The sequence below is a fragment of the Rhinichthys klamathensis genome, unplaced genomic scaffold, assembly GCF_029890125.1.
Source record: "Rhinichthys klamathensis goyatoka isolate OS25496 unplaced genomic scaffold, OSU_Roscu_1.1 h1tg000514l_1, whole genome shotgun sequence".
NCBI classification, from domain to species: domain Eukaryota; kingdom Metazoa; phylum Chordata; class Actinopteri; order Cypriniformes; family Leuciscidae; genus Rhinichthys; species Rhinichthys klamathensis.
In genome coordinates, this window is record NW_026606994.1 from 387,321 (window position 1) to 402,923 (window position 15,603).

General features: G+C 43.7%; 1 protein-coding gene across 1 annotated transcript; it reads right to left on the reverse strand.

Annotated features, from left to right (window-relative positions):
• Positions 1 to 442: 442 nt before the first annotated feature.
• On the reverse strand, positions 443 to 15,232 carry dgcr6 (DiGeorge syndrome critical region gene 6). Its single transcript, XM_056238283.1, has 6 exons — positions 15,109 to 15,232; positions 14,130 to 14,246; positions 6,916 to 7,076; positions 6,741 to 6,841; positions 6,531 to 6,671; positions 443 to 559 (listed from the first exon to the last, which is right to left on the reverse strand). Exons 2-6 carry the CDS (start codon positions 14,231 to 14,233, stop codon positions 479 to 481), a joined length of 588 nt encoding a protein of 195 aa, XP_056094258.1. The 5' UTR covers positions 14,234 to 14,246; positions 15,109 to 15,232; the 3' UTR covers positions 443 to 478.
• Positions 15,233 to 15,603: the final 371 nt, after the last annotated feature.

The following is a 15,603-nucleotide window of genomic DNA, read 5'->3' on the forward strand; positions in this document are numbered from 1 at the left end:
TGATAAAACGCCAGCATCTCATTGCCTAAAATCAATGGTTTAAAATTCTCCAACATATTTGAACACTTTTTCAATAATGCAAAGCAGACGGTCAAGCTTGATCTGATTTAATAATGCAAATCCTGTTCAAAAAAATAAATCAAACAAACACACTGTCAGTTTTCATTTTTATAATACAGTTGCTTAACATATAACACAAATCATAACAGTGCACTGAATGTTTGCCAACGAGCTTGGATGCAAATCAATTTTATATACAAAACAATATTTAATGTCAAAAGGAAGGCACTTTTTCAGTCTTGTCCAGGGTCATGTTATTGACCTTTCAGCCCATCATCATCTTTATCACATAAATGTCAACAAAAAGAGATTCCAACACTTTTGAAGGTCTGACGTCCTACTGTAATCAGAACGGGTCCTTCAGCTCGACTGGTGTCTGAGTCTTTCCACACCATCAGAGAGCACGCAGTCGAGTGTCTCAAGGCAGAGATCCGGAAACAGTCTCTTTCTGCTGCAGCTTCAGTACCAGCTCCAGCAGATTCATCTGCATCATCACCTCCTGTGACACACAAAACCGGCTTGGAAAGAATGAAAAAAAGAAAAGAAGCAGAGCAGGAGTGACCCAGCTGACAGGGACGTCCTCAGAACTCGAATCAAGGTTCTCTCAAAGTAAAGAACAAACATTCTTCATGTAACATTCAAAGGGCGCAACAGTCGGTTACGAAAGTAAAAACCCCATTCATTTTCTCCATATCGAAATTGATTTTTAACTATAATTATACCATGGTCTGGGTGAATACTCGATTCTGATTGGCTGCAGGGTGTCCATTAAAGAGTGATAGAGGACACCTAGTAAAGGAGTTCTGGTGAAACTGACTGTTTACCGTTCGAAATTAATTAATAAATGCGCTGGCTACATCAGCTGTGAGTAACCATACGCACAACCGGCACATCCGGGAACTTAACTGTCAATTTCGTCCCCGCCCCTTTTTGGGGGAAAACAAACTAGACTTCCCATAGACTTCAATACAAAATAATGGAAAAAACCAACGTCCGTACACAGCCGACAGGAGTAAATAACTTAAGAAATCACTTATATAAAACATGTCAAGTAATTATATGTCCACCCTACCTGCCATAGAGCGTAAAAGATACATACACAAACTTAATTTGGTCAATTTAAAGTCCCCGTGAACCGGAAGTTGCAAACGACTTTTCTCCAGTGTTGTGACGTATTTCCGAGAGAAACGGAATACTAAATGAGGCAAAATATTAGGCGTGGCTTTTTTCCAACTAGCACCTGATTGGATCTAGAAAAGTAGGTGTTTTCATTCAGCCTGTCTACTGTCAGTTGGAGGGGCGTGGTTACGGATGTTAAGCAGACGCCCAAACCGTAAAGCCTACGTCATCAGGCAAGGTCCTCCAATGCAGAGGGGAGGGGCATTTTCAAAATTTGATTAAAGATTACGAAGCCAAAACATTTTTTTTGTGTGGATTGACTTGCATGGATGAATTGTTCACCACAAAACGATCAATTTAGGCAAACAAAGTAAGTATGGTCAATTTTGATTTCATGGGGACTTTAAAAACATGTCCGTTTATTCTTCCAGCGTCAAATTGGTGTAACAACCACCCCACCCAGTGAGGTTATATATATTATAATGTATATTATAAGACAAAATATATAGTTCATTTAAAGACGTTTACTTTCAAAAACGAAGTAAAATCATTCATTGGCTTACCATATGGTGACTCGATGAAGTACGATACGAGTAAATGTCAGGGTTAGACCATAGACAGTAAAAGAAAGACACCTCTGGCCACTGGGTGGGGTTGTTACACCAATTTGACGCTGGGAGAATGAAGGGACATGTTTTTAAATTGACCAAATTAAGTTTGTGTATGTATCTTTTACGCTCTATGGCAGACAGGGTGGACATATAATTACTTGACATGTTTAATCTTAATGATTTCTTAAGTTATTCACGCCTTTCGGCTGTGTACGGACGTTGTTTTGTGACGCTATTTTGTATTGAAGTCTATGGGAAGTCTAGTTTATTTCCCCCAAAAGTGGGCGTGAATCTGTTCAGAGACATTCTATGACGTAGCGCCGGTTGTGCGTATAGCAACAGGCAGTCAAAGTATCTGTTTACAATTTATTCTATCAAAACAAACATCTAGTTAGCCGTTATACTATGCCTACCTGTGTGTTTTAATTATAGGTTAAAAAAAACCCGAAAGTGTAACGCCCATGGCTAGACAAGCCTAACTTACATGAAAAAAAATACGTTAACTTTCTGGCTTGTGAGTTAGCTAAACTAAAGGGTTCTTCGAGCTGAGCGGACTATAAACATCTCCGGCTGCTAAATAAACCGTCAGGCGTAACCAGGGAAACCAAGTTATTGTTTGTAAAAACTTTAGATTTCGATTGTAAAACTAATTAAAATATAAACTAATGTTTTAAAAATGGGTTATTTGGCAAGTGACCATGGTATAAGCGGGTTAATGCCCTTCGAGGTGTCCATTGTCAGGTATTAATGGACTTCGGTTCACGCCTCGCTGTCGTCCATTAATACCTCACAATGGACACCTCGTCTGGCATTAACCCTTACCTAATTAACTCCACTGTGTGTTAAGCGATGATATTTGCTTCTGTTGAAGACATCTGCCAACATTATTTTTTTTAAATGATCATTTTTAACAGAGGAATTTGTAGTGGAAAAACTACATTACCCATGATGCTGTACAGAACATTACATTAATCAGAGTCTAAACAAGTAAACCACACCAAAATAGCTCCGCCCACTCCCATGAAACACCGCAAAAGTTAAAAAATATTGTTTCTATAGATATAATTAACATTTTTTAATTTGTCTTTTCATCAGATTTTTAAATAGTTATTGCAGTTTGTAGTGTTATGATCCACCTCGTAACTGGTTAGCTTGATTCATGACTTATAACGGCTGTTATAACAAAGATTTTTTTTAAATCCCTATGGGAGAAATTAATGGAAAAAGCATTGTTGTACTACATAGAGTGTTTGTTCAAAATGATCTGGTCTTTAAAGGTGCTCTAAGCGATGTCATGTGTTTTTTAGGCCAAAACATTTTTTGTCACATACAGCAAACATCTCCTCACTATCCGCTGGCTGCCTGTCCCCTGAACACACTGTAAAGAAACGCGATCTCTGTAGACAGCCCATGCTTCACAAACAGCACCAAAAACAAACTGCAGCGACCCGCTCCCCAAAACATAACAAACTGTTCCAGCCAATGACCGACAAGAAGGGTTTGGGGGTGTGGTTTGGGGGGTTAGTGTGCGGATGAGGAGGAGGGAGGGTCTAGCTAGCCTCCGTTTTGTTTGACAATAGTTCGAACGTCAACAAGAAGTGACGTCACCCAGGATCGCTTAGAGAACCTTTAATAACTTTTGATATGAGAATTTAGTTGGACGTTTATCTAACATTTTTTAATGTTACTGCTTGTTTAAGAATGTTCAGAGAACATTTCAAAAGTATCGTTCTCATAATGTTCGCAAAACACCTTAAAGTCCCTGTAAAGTCAAAATTAAGTATGTGTTCTGAGTTTGTCACACCACAGAAAAATGTGTTATTAGCCACCCAGCCAAATGTGAATGATAAAAAAGCCGGCAAGTACATAAAATAAGCTATCAAAATCTTGAAAAAATTAGCATTATTCTCTGCTCTCAGACGCTGGGGGCGTGTCCGCTGGGGGGGGGGGGGGGGCGTGTCTGCTGGGGGCGTGTCCGCTGGGGGGGCGTGTCCGCTGGGGGCTACGCATTTCCGTGTCGCAGGCATAGCTAGCTAGCAAACTGTAGGCTGTAGTAAGTAATAGTACTGACAGTAACTCGAGATTGAGCGGCAAACTGATGTGAATGGGCTCTATTGTTAGGGGAGGGGCCAGCATCAGTGCGTCATCAAGTAGGGGCGTGTCCAGGAGCTCAGGGGCTCCAGTGCGTCATCGAGCCCCGTTTTAGCCCCGCCCAAAAAAATCCAGAAAATAGCAATGGTGAAAACCTGTTTAACGGTCTAACTCCACAATTCAGTACTTCACAGTTCACAGTCTTTGTAATATGTTTTAGCAATACATTTCTAACATTTATAACGTGTTTAGATTTTTTTTTTAGAATTGCCTTTACAGCAGGGCTCCAGACTAACTTTTCCACTGGTTGCACTGGTGCTACCAACTTTCTCAGTTGGTCGCACCAGCATATGATTTGGTCGCACCTTTTTTTTTTTTTTTTTTGCTACATGCCATGGGATTAATCAATGCATGCTGATGAATAGTGGTTTTAATGGACCAAGGCTAGCAAAGGCTTTCTGGGTTGCAGCAGAAATACCTGTAATATATTAATTATCATTGCCAAATTTCAGGATTTTCATGGATTTTGGACAGTAATTTTAATCTGTAATTTTAAGCATTTTACATTTGAATTATATACAATCTATCTATTTACATTTGAATCATATTCTATCTATCTATCTATAATCATCTTTCTATCTTTTAAAAATCATTAAACATACATTTTAAAAGATTAGAGTAGCTATTATAATAAACTGATACAGATTTTTCGTTATCAAAGTTTATAGTTGTAACAAAAAGCAGAAATCTCACACTCCAATTACCTTCTGGATTTTATAATAATTTCCTTTTCCTCTGTCGAGCGATCATGAGAGTAATCGCTCGACAGAGGAAAATATAACCGCTGAAAAGACGTAGGAGGAAGGGGCTTTCGTGTTTCGTGAGACCATTTTTATCATTTTTATATGCCTTAATTTGTGAATTCGTAATTGGCGCGTTTCACCATCAGTGTGCGATGCGCGTGACGTCTACGTTCGTCAATAAATAAACTGCACGTGTCTTGCGGAAGAACATTGTAGACGGAACTTCTCTCCGTTAATGTCTATGGCGAGTCACGCAGGCACTGGGCTACTCCGCAGCCGAGACGAGCCCGGGATAAAATAGTCCGAATATAAACACTTATTATAAGTAGGGCTGCAACAACTAATCGATAAAATCGATAATAGCCGCTATCAATATGCGGGTGACTCCCAGAACTTCCGGGAGACTTGGGATGTCTGTATTGTGTCTCAAACATCAGGTTGCGCAATCAGTTCGCTCGCAACATAAGTGATGGATTAAAATAGCGCTACCGCAGAAATAGGTTAAATTAAAACGGTCTTTACAAAGCGAAGCACTAAATATAAAGGCAGTTAATAACAGCAGCAGTAAAAGATTGTTTTAGTCACTGTACTCAGTGGTTTTCAGCGAATGCTTGTGCACTAATGCATCATTTTTCCTGTCTTTTTAATCAAGCCTGTTAACTTGCTGCGTACTTCTATTCCGTTCTCTATTTACAGCATTTGTCTATTAAGTTTTAATTGTTTTTCAAAAGCGATCTACTGCAGCTCTACGTTCACACGCTTGTTTTCAGTCTTTCTATATTTATTTTATCAATGTATGCTTATAATTCAATTAATTTTAAATAAAAATTTTATGAATTATATATTTTAGATGTTTTTAGTTTATATCTTCACATCTGAACACATGTCTGTGTAAATTTGTTTTAACAAAAATTGTGTTAAAACAATATGTTGGATATAAATGTTTTTTTTTTTTTTTTTTTTACATTAATCATGGTTGTCAACTTGCCATCAGCAATTATCATTAAAAACAATGCAAATATTGATATTACTAAAACTCAATGTGTGGCTTTTGCACTTTTTAAAGTACACTTTTACACATAAATATCCTAATTTATGGTTTTAGGTAACACTTTATTTTACGGTGTCCTTGTTACATATGTTACATGTACTTACTGTAGTAATAACAGTAAATTATGCATAATTACATGCAACTAACCCTCAACCAAATCCTAATCCTACCCTATTCCTATAGTAAATACATGTAGTTACTTAATATTACTCTGTACTTAAATATATAATTACACTGTAACAAGGACACCTTAAAATAAAGTGTAACCGGGTTTTATTTAGTCAATAAACAAAAAAATCAAATTGAATTTTTTACCCGATTAATCGATTAATCGAAAAAATAATCGTCCGATTAATCGATTATCAAAATAATCGTTGGTTGCAGCCCTAATTATAAGCGTACCGTAGTGATTCAGAATAAGTCAAAAACACGGTTTGGAAAATTGATTCATGATGTAGCCTACTCGTTCATTTTGAACATAATTTACGGACTGCAGCAGCTGATACAACGGCGTTCTGTTGCTCAAGCGTCCACTCGCACAAATGCGACCACATAACATTTTAACTCGCACATTCTCAAAAAATGGTCGCATATGCGACCAATTTGGTCGCAGTCTGGAACCCTGCTTTACAGGGACTTTAACGTTCACATAATCAAGATTTTCAAACTTTTATTAAACAAGATGGTTTGAATGTTCAGAGAACATTCAGAAAACAATGTTTTCATAACTTAGTAAGAACATTAGCAAAACGTTCTTAGAACATGTTTTTGTTAGTTGTGAAGACAGAGAGTGACCTGTGGGTTGGTGGTGATGTAGAAACCCGATACGCCTGCTTTCTCCAGCGTGTTCTGTTGATCCAGAACCTTCTGATCCATTTCAGCCACGATCTTCTCATCCATCATCCTCTGCTCATCTTTCACTCGCTGATCGAGAGCCTGAAACGGTGACAGTCAGGCAGTGTTTGCTGTAGGACTCGATGAAAACACACCAACAGTCCATCTTACCTCATTTTCGGCTCGCTGATTGGTTTTCATAACGGCCAAATTATGAGACTTGCACGTTTGCAGAGCCTGTTTGTGTTTCCGAACCAAATCCTGCTTGAGTGCTGAAACAGAAAGACACAAATCAAACACTCCTTGTTTTCAGTAAGGCCTGAAACACGCACACAAACACACACACCTCTGTGTTCGCTGTGTAGTTTCTGTCTCTGGTTATAGAGGTTTTTCTCTGTCAGGTGTTGAATGTCCAGCAGCCCTTGCACTATTTCATACACCGTCCCGTCGATGAGCGCTTGAGCCAGATCACTGAGCGTGGTGTACGACAGACGCTGCTGAAACGAGCTGAAACGAACACACTTATTACTCCACTTACATGAGCAGACATGGTAGAAAGTGTTTAGTCTGCCAAAGGATCGATAAAGATTATATATATATATAGAGAGAGAGAGAGAGAGAGAGAGAGAGAGAGAGATTTGTAGAAGGGGTGAGGTGTGGTGTGATCTGGTGTGATGTGGTGTGATCTGGTGAGGTGTGATGTGGTGTGATCTGGTGAAATGTGGTGTGATCTGGTGAGGTGAGGTGTAATGTGGTGTGATCTGGTGAGGTGTGGTGTGATCTGGTGTGGTGTGGTGTGATCTGGTGAGGTGTGGTGTGATCTGGTGAGGTGTGATGTGGTGTGATCTGGTGTGATGTTATCTGGTGAGGTGTGGTGTGATCTGGTGAAATGTGGTGTGATCTGGTGAGGTGTGATGTGGTGTGATCTGGTGAGGTGTGGTGTGATCTGGTGAGGTGTGATGTGGTGTGATCTGGTGAGGTGTGGTGTGATCTGGTGAAATGTGGTGTGATCTGGTGAGGTGTGATGTGGTGTGATCTGGTGAAATGTGGTGTGATCTGGTGAGGTGTGATGTGGTGTGATCTGGTGAGGTGTGATGTGATCTGGTGAGGTGTGGTGTGATCTGGTGAGGTGTGGTGTGATCTGGTGAGGTGTGGTGTGATCTGGTGAGGTGTGGTGTGATCTGGTGAGGTGTGATGTGGTGTGATCTGGTGAGGTGTGATGTGGTGTGATCTGGTGAGGTGTGATGTGATCTGGTGAGGTGTGATGGGATCTGGTGAGGTGTGATGTGGTGAGGTGTGATGTGGTGTGATCTGGTGAGGTGTGATGTGATCTGGTGAGGTGTGATGGGATCTGGTGAGGTGTGATGGGATCTGGTGAGGTGTGATGTGGTGAGATCTGGTGAGGTGTGGTGTGATCTGGTGAGGTGTGGTGATCTGGTGAGGTGTGGTGTGATCTGGTGTGATGTGGTGTAATGTGATCTGGTGTGGGTTGATGTGAACTGGTGTGTCGTGGTGTGATCTGGTGTGGTGTGATCTGGTGTGATGTGGTGTGGTCTGGTGTGATGTGGTGTGGTGTGATCTGGTGTGGGTTGATGTGAACTGGTGTGGTGTGGTGTGGTGTGGTGTGATGTGATCTGGTGTGGGTTGATGTGAACTGGTGTGGTGTGGTGTGATGTGGTGTGGTGTGATCTGGTGTGGGTTGATGTGAACTGGTGTGGTGTGATGTGGTGTGGTGTGATGTGATCTGGTGTAATGTGGTGTGGTGTGGTGTGATCTGGTGTGGGTTGATGTGAACTGGTGTGGTGTGATGTGGTGTGGTGTGATCTGGTGTGATGTGATCTGGTGTGGTGTGATGTGATCTGGTGTGATGTGGTGTGATCTGATCTGGTGTGGTGTGATCTGGTGTGATCTGGTGTGGGTTGATGTGAACTGGTGTGGTGTGGTGTGGTGTGATGTGATCTGGTGTGATGTGGTGTGGTGTGGTGTGGTGCGATCTGGTGTGGGTTGATGTGAACTGGTGTGGTGTGGTGTGGTGGGGTGTGATGTGATCTGGTGTGGGTTGATGTGAACTGGTGTGGTGTGGTGTGGTGTGATGTGGTGTGGTGTGGTGTGATGTGATCTGGTGTGATGTGATCTGGTGTGGGTTGATGTGAACTGGTGTGGTGTGGTGTGGTGTGGTGTGATGTGGTGTGGTGTGGGTTGATGTGAACTGGTGTGGTGTGATGTGGTGTGGTGTGGTGTGATGTGATCTGATCTGGTGTGATGTGATCTGGTGTGGTGTGATCTGGTGTGGCGTGATCTGGGTGGTGTGATGTGATCTGGTGTGGTGTGGTGTGATCTGGTGTGTGATCTGGTGTGATGTGGTGTGGTGTGATCTGGTGTGGTGTGATCTGGTGTGTCGTGGTGTGATGTGGTGTGATGTGGTGTGATGTGGTGTGATGTGATCTGGTGTGATGTGGTGTAATGTGATCTGGTGTGGGTTGATGTGAACTGGTGTGTCGTGGTGTGATCTGGTGTGGTGTGATCTGGTGTGGTGTGATCTGGTGTAGTGTGATCTGGTGTGGGTTGATGTGATCTGGTGTGTTGTGGGGTGATCTGGTGTGGTGTGGTGTGATCTGGTGTGATATGGTGTGATCTGGTGTGATCTGGTGTGGTGTGATCTGGTGAGGTGTGGTGTGATCTGGTGAGGTGTGGTGTGATCTGGTGAAATGTGGTGTGATCTGGTGAGGTGTGATGTGGTGTGATCTGGTGAAATGTGGTGTGATCTGGTGAAGTGTGATGTGGTGTGATCTGGTGAGGTGTGGTGTGGTGTGATCTGGTGAGGTGTGATGTGATCTGGTGAGGTGTGATGTGATCTGGTGAGGTGTGATGTGGTGTGATCTGGTGAGGTGTGGTGATCTGGTGAGGTGTGGTGTGATCTGGTGAGGTGTGATGTAGTGTGATCTGGTGAGGTGTGATGTGGTGTGATCTGGTGAGGTGTGATGGGATCTGGTGAGGTGTGATGTGGTGTGATCTGGTGAGGTGTAATGTGGTGTGATCTGGTGAGGTGTGATGGGATCTGGTGAGGTGTGATGGGATCTGGTGAGGTGTGATGGGATCTGGTGAGGTGTGATGTGGTGAGATCTGGTGAGGTGTGGTGTGATCTGGTGAGGTGTGGTGATCTGGTGAGGTGTGGTGATCTGGTGAGGTGTGGTGATCTGGTGAGGTGTGGTGTGATCTGGTGTGATGTGGTGTAATGTGATCTGGTGTGGGTTGATGTGAACTGGTGTGATCTGGTGTGATGTGGTGTGATCTGGTGTGATGTGGTGTGGTGTGATCTGGTGTGGGTTGATGTGATCTGGTGTGGGTTGATGTGAACTGGTGTGGTGTGGTGTGATCTGGTGTGGGTTGATGTGAACTGGTGTGGTGTGGTGTGATGTGGTGTGGTGTGATCTGGTGTGATGTGGTGTGGTGTGGTGTGATCTGGTGTGGGTTGATGTGAACTGGTGTGGTGTGATGTGGTGTGATCTGGTGTGATGTGATCTGGTGTGGTGTGATGTGATCTGGTGTGGTGTGATGTGGTGTGATCTGGTGTGATCTGATCTGGTGTGGTGTGATGTGTTGTGGTGTGATCTGGTGTGGTGTGATCTGGTGTGGGTTGATGTGAACTGGTGTGGTGTGGTGTGATGTGATCTGGTGTGATGTGGTGTGGTGTGGTGTGGTGCGATCTGGTGTGGGTTGATGTGAACTGGTGTGGTGTGGTGTGATGTGATGTGGTGTGGTGGGGTGTGATGTGATCTGGTGTGGGTTGATGTGAACTGGTGTGGTGTGGTGTGATGTGGTGTGGTGTGATGTGATCTGGTGTGATGTGGCGTGGTGTGGTGTGATCTGGTGTGGTGTGATGTGGTGTGGTGTGATGTGATCTGATCTGGTGTGATGTGATCTGGTGTGGTGTGATGTGATCTGGTGTGGTGTGATCTGGGTGGTGTGATGTGATCTGGTGTGGTGTGGTGTGATCTGGTGTGTGATCTGGTGTGATGTGGTGTGGTGTGATCTGGTGTGGTGTGATCTGGTGTGTCGTGGTGTGATCTGGTGTGATGTGGTGTGATGTGATCTGGTGTGATGTGGTGTAATGTGATCTGGTGTGGGTTGATGTGAACTGGTGTGTCGTGGTGTGATCTGGTGTGGTGTGATCTGGTGTGGTGTGATCTGGTGTAGTGTGATCTGGTGTGGGTTGATGTGATCTGGTGTGTTGTGGGGTGATCTGGTGTGGTGTGGTGTGATCTGGTGTGATATGGTGTGATCTGGTGTGATCTGGTGTGGGTTGATGTGAACTGGTGTGGTGTGGTGTGGTGTGATGTGGTGTGGTGTGGTGTGATGTGAACTGGTGTGGTGTGATGTGGTGTGATGTGATCTGGTGTGATGTGGTGTGGTGTGGTGTGGTGTGATCTGGTGTGGGTTGATGTGAACTGGTGTGGTGTGGTGTGGTGTGATGTGGTGTGGTGTGATGTGAACTGGTGTGGTGTGGTGTGGTGTGGTGTGATGCGATCTGGTGTGGTGTGGTGTGGTGTGGTGTGATGCGATCTGGTGTGGTGTGGTGTGATGTGAACTGGTGTGGTGTGGTGTGATGTGATCTGGTGTGGTGTGGTGTGATGTGATCTGGTGTGGTGTGATGTGATCTGGTGTGGTGTGGTGTGATGTGAACTGGTGTGGTGTGGTGTGATGTGATCTGGTGTGATGTGGTGTGGTGTGGTGTGATGTGATCTGGTGTGATGTGGTGTGGTGTGGTGTGATCTGGTGTGGGTTGATGTGATCTGGTGTGGTGTAATGTGATGTGATCTGGTGTGGTGTGGTGTGATGTGATCTGGTGTGGTGTGGTGTGGTGTGGTGTGATCTGGTGTGATGTGGTGTGGTGTGATGTGATCTGGTGTGATGTGGTGTGGTGTGGTGTGATGTGATCTGGTGTGATGTGGTGTGGTGTGGTGTGATCTGGTGTGGGTTGATGTGATCTGGTGTGGGTTGATGTGATCTGGTGTGGTGTAATGTGATCTGGTGTGATGTGGTGTGGTGTGGTGTGAACTGGTGTGGTGTGGTGTGAACTGGTGTGGTGTGGTGTGATGTGATCTGGTGTGGTGTGATGTGATCTGGTGTGGTGTGATTTGATCTGGTGTGATCTGGTATGGTGTGATGTGATCTGGTGTGGTGTGATCTGGTGTGATGTGGTGTGATCTGGTGTGGTGTGGTGTGATCTAGTGTGGTGTGGTGTGATCTGGTGTGGTGTGGTGTGATCTGGTGTGTAATCTGGTGTGGTGTGGTGTGATCTGGTGTGGTGTGATGTGATCTGGTGTGATGTGATCTGGTGTGGTGTGATGTGATCTGGTGTAGTGTGATGTGATCTGGTGTGGTGTGATGTGATCTGGTGTGGTGTGAACTGGTGTGGTGTGATGTGATCTGGTGTGGTGTGATCTGGTGTGGTGTGATCTGGTGTAGTGTGATCTGGTGTGGGTTGATGTGATCTGGTGTGTTGTGGGGTGATCTGGTGTGGTGTGGTGTGATCTGGTGTGATATGGTGTGATCTGGTGTGATCTGGTGTGGGTTGATGTGAACTGGTGTGGTGTGGTGTGGTGTGATGTGGTGTGGTGTGGTGTGATGTGAACTGGTGTGGTGTGATGTGGTGTGATGTGATCTGGTGTGATGTGGTGTGGTGTGGTGTGGTGTGATCTGGTGTGGGTTGATGTGAACTGGTGTGGTGTGGTGTGGTGTGATGTGGTGTGGTGTGATGTGAACTGGTGTGGTGTGGTGTGGTGTGGTGTGATGCGATCTGGTGTGGTGTGGTGTGGTGTGGTGTGATGCGATCTGGTGTGGTGTGGTGTGATGTGAACTGGTGTGGTGTGGTGTGATGTGATCTGGTGTGGTGTGGTGTGATGTGATCTGGTGTGGTGTGATGTGATCTGGTGTGGTGTGGTGTGATGTGAACTGGTGTGGTGTGGTGTGATGTGATCTGGTGTGATGTGGTGTGGTGTGGTGTGATGTGATCTGGTGTGATGTGGTGTGGTGTGGTGTGATCTGGTGTGGGTTGATGTGATCTGGTGTGGTGTAATGTGATGTGATCTGGTGTGGTGTGGTGTGATGTGATCTGGTGTGGTGTGGTGTGGTGTGGTGTGATCTGGTGTGATGTGGTGTGGTGTGATGTGATCTGGTGTGATGTGGTGTGGTGTGGTGTGATGTGATCTGGTGTGATGTGGTGTGGTGTGGTGTGATCTGGTGTGGGTTGATGTGATCTGGTGTGGGTTGATGTGATCTGGTGTGGTGTAATGTGATCTGGTGTGATGTGGTGTGGTGTGGTGTGAACTGGTGTGGTGTGGTGTGAACTGGTGTGGTGTGGTGTGATGTGATCTGGTGTGGTGTGATGTGATCTGGTGTGGTGTGATTTGATCTGGTGTGATCTGGTATGGTGTGATGTGATCTGGTGTGGTGTGATCTGGTGTGATGTGGTGTGATCTGGTGTGGTGTGGTGTGATCTAGTGTGGTGTGGTGTGATCTGGTGTGGTGTGGTGTGATCTGGTGTGTAATCTGGTGTGGTGTGGTGTGATCTGGTGTGGTGTGATGTGATCTGGTGTGATGTGATCTGGTGTGGTGTGATGTGATCTGGTGTAGTGTGATGTGATCTGGTGTGGTGTGATGTGATCTGGTGTGGTGTGAACTGGTGTGGTGTGATGTGATCTGGTGTGATGTGATCTGGTGTGGTGTGATGTGATCTGGTGTGGTGTGATGTGATGTGATCTGGTGTGGTGTGATGTGATGTGATCTGGTGTGGTGTGATGTGATCTGGTGTGGTGTGATCTGGTGTGGTGTGGTGTGATCTGGTGTGGTGTGATGTGATCTGGTGTGGTGTGATGTGATCTGGTGTGGTGTGATGTGATCTGGTGTGGTGTGATCTGGTGTGGTGTGATGTGATCGTGTGATGTGATCTGGTGTGGTGTGGTGTGATCTGGTGTGGTGTGATCTGGTCTGGTGTGATGTGATCTGGTGTGGTGTGGTGTGATCTGGTGTGGTGTGATCTGGTGTGATGTGGTGTGATCTGGTGTGGTGTGATCTGGTGTGGTGTGGTGTGATCTGGTGTGGTGTGATCTGGTGTGGTGTGATCTGGTGTGGTGTGGTGTGATCTGGTGTGGTGTGATGTGATCTGGTGTGGTGTGATGTGATCTGGTGTGGTGTGGTGTGATCTGGTGTGGTGTGATCTGGTGTGTGATCTGGTGTGGTGTGGTGTGATCTGGTGTGGTGTGATGTGATCTGGTGTGGTGTGATGTGATCTGGTGTGGTGTGATGTGATCTGGTGTGATCTGGTGTGGTGTGGTGTGATCTGGTGTGGTGTGATGTGATCTGGTGTAGTGTGATGTGATCTGGTGTGATCTGGTGTGGTGTGATGTGATCTGGTGTGGTGTGGTGTGATCTGGTGTGGTGTGATGTGATCTGGTGTAGTGTGATGTGATCTGGTGTGATCTGGTGTAGTGTGATGTGATCTGGTGTGATCTGGTGTGGTGTGATCTGGTGTAATGCGGTGTGATCTGATCTCTGTACCTGGGCAGGTCCTTCACGAGCGCCTGCAGCTCTGACAGCAGGTAATAGTGTCTCTCTTGTTGTCTGGCAGCATCAGACTGATCATCACTGCAGTATGTGTCCATCACACATTCAGCCCTTATGGAAAGGAGAAAAGAGCTCATTATAAAACAATACATCTGACGTGATGAGTCACACTCAGAATCAGAATGAGCTTCATTCGCAAACTGAAAACACACAAGAAATTACATATGAAATTAATATGAAGAACATTTAAATAGGACTAAGAAAGAAAATAGCAGAAAACGTATGAACAGATTTGTGCATTATGTTCTGTATATACAGCTGTATAAATAAAAATATGTATATATGTATGCAATATGCATGTACTCAGTTTTGTTATCTTTTTCGCTGACTGAAATAAAGCTAAAACAAAATAAAAGAAGAAAGTCTAGATTTTGAAGAAAAAACATTAAAAAGATCACATCACATTTTAAGAACCTAGTCAAATTAACAAATGCACATAAAAAATACTTAAACTTACACTAAAAATAAATAAAATGAAAATATAAAATGAAATCTAATGTAAAATATTAATTACCTTATAATTGTATATAAATAAAATTACAATAACACTGGTCTTGGCTGAATTAAGTAACTTGGCAAAGGAAACTGTAATTTATTTAAGACTTAAATTATAATTATTGTGATTAAATGTAAGTATTGAATGTAGTAAATAAAAGAAAGATTAACATCTAAATAAATATATATTACCAAAATATGCCAAGAAAGCAGTAGAAATGGAATATGAAGTCTTAAGCAATGCAATAAGGAGGATAATCGAATATAGATAGTTTTGCATATGTACCGACTGCAAATAAAAATATTAAATCAGTATGAATTCTTTATTCACCGTTTGTTTCTTTTCAGACTCTGATGGCTTTAAAGAACTGCATCATCTTATTACTAAAACTGAGATTAAACTGAACGAAACACTTACCCGCTTTGTGTTTCAAGTCCCAGAGACGAAAAGATTAATGTTTAAGGTGTGTCGAGTTTAAATACAAATACAAACTTTCACTGATTGTACAGTATGCTTATATTAGAGATTCAAGTGGTGATAATGATGATTGTTTGGAAATGTGTGTGGAGGTTTGCGCATGCGCAGCAGCGGCGTCCTGGGGTCCTTCAGCACGCAGGGCTGCCCTTTCACATGCCTTAGAGTTTTAAATAATAATTCACTATTTCAAACATAGACATCGATACAAAATAACAATAATTTCTTTGTTGTAATCCATGTCAATAGTAATAATAATAATTTCTTATTGTAGGTTACTCGTTTTATTGCATTCATCATTTTCCTTTTCTTTCTCAAAACACGTTTCCCAAGGTTTTTTCCTCTTACTGTTGTTTTAAATCACTGTTCTAATTTTTTTAATTTAATAGTTATTTGATGTGTGTGGTGTTTTCATTAGCGTGTCGCTGCGCTGTGCGC

Excerpts from the sequence above, each read along its gene's own strand:
- dgcr6 (XM_056238283.1), bottom strand. The coding sequence starts at position 14,233 with ATGGACACATACTGCAGTGATGATCAGTCTGATGCTGCCAGACAACAA. Across the intron at positions 7,077-14,129 it reads CTCGTGAAGGACCTGCCCAG|CTCGTTTCAGCAGCGTCTGT; the intron begins GTACAGAGATCA and ends TGTTCGTTTCAG. Across the intron at positions 6,842-6,915 it reads ACTACACAGCGAACACAGAG|CACTCAAGCAGGATTTGGTT; the intron begins GTGTGTGTGTTT and ends TTTCTGTTTCAG.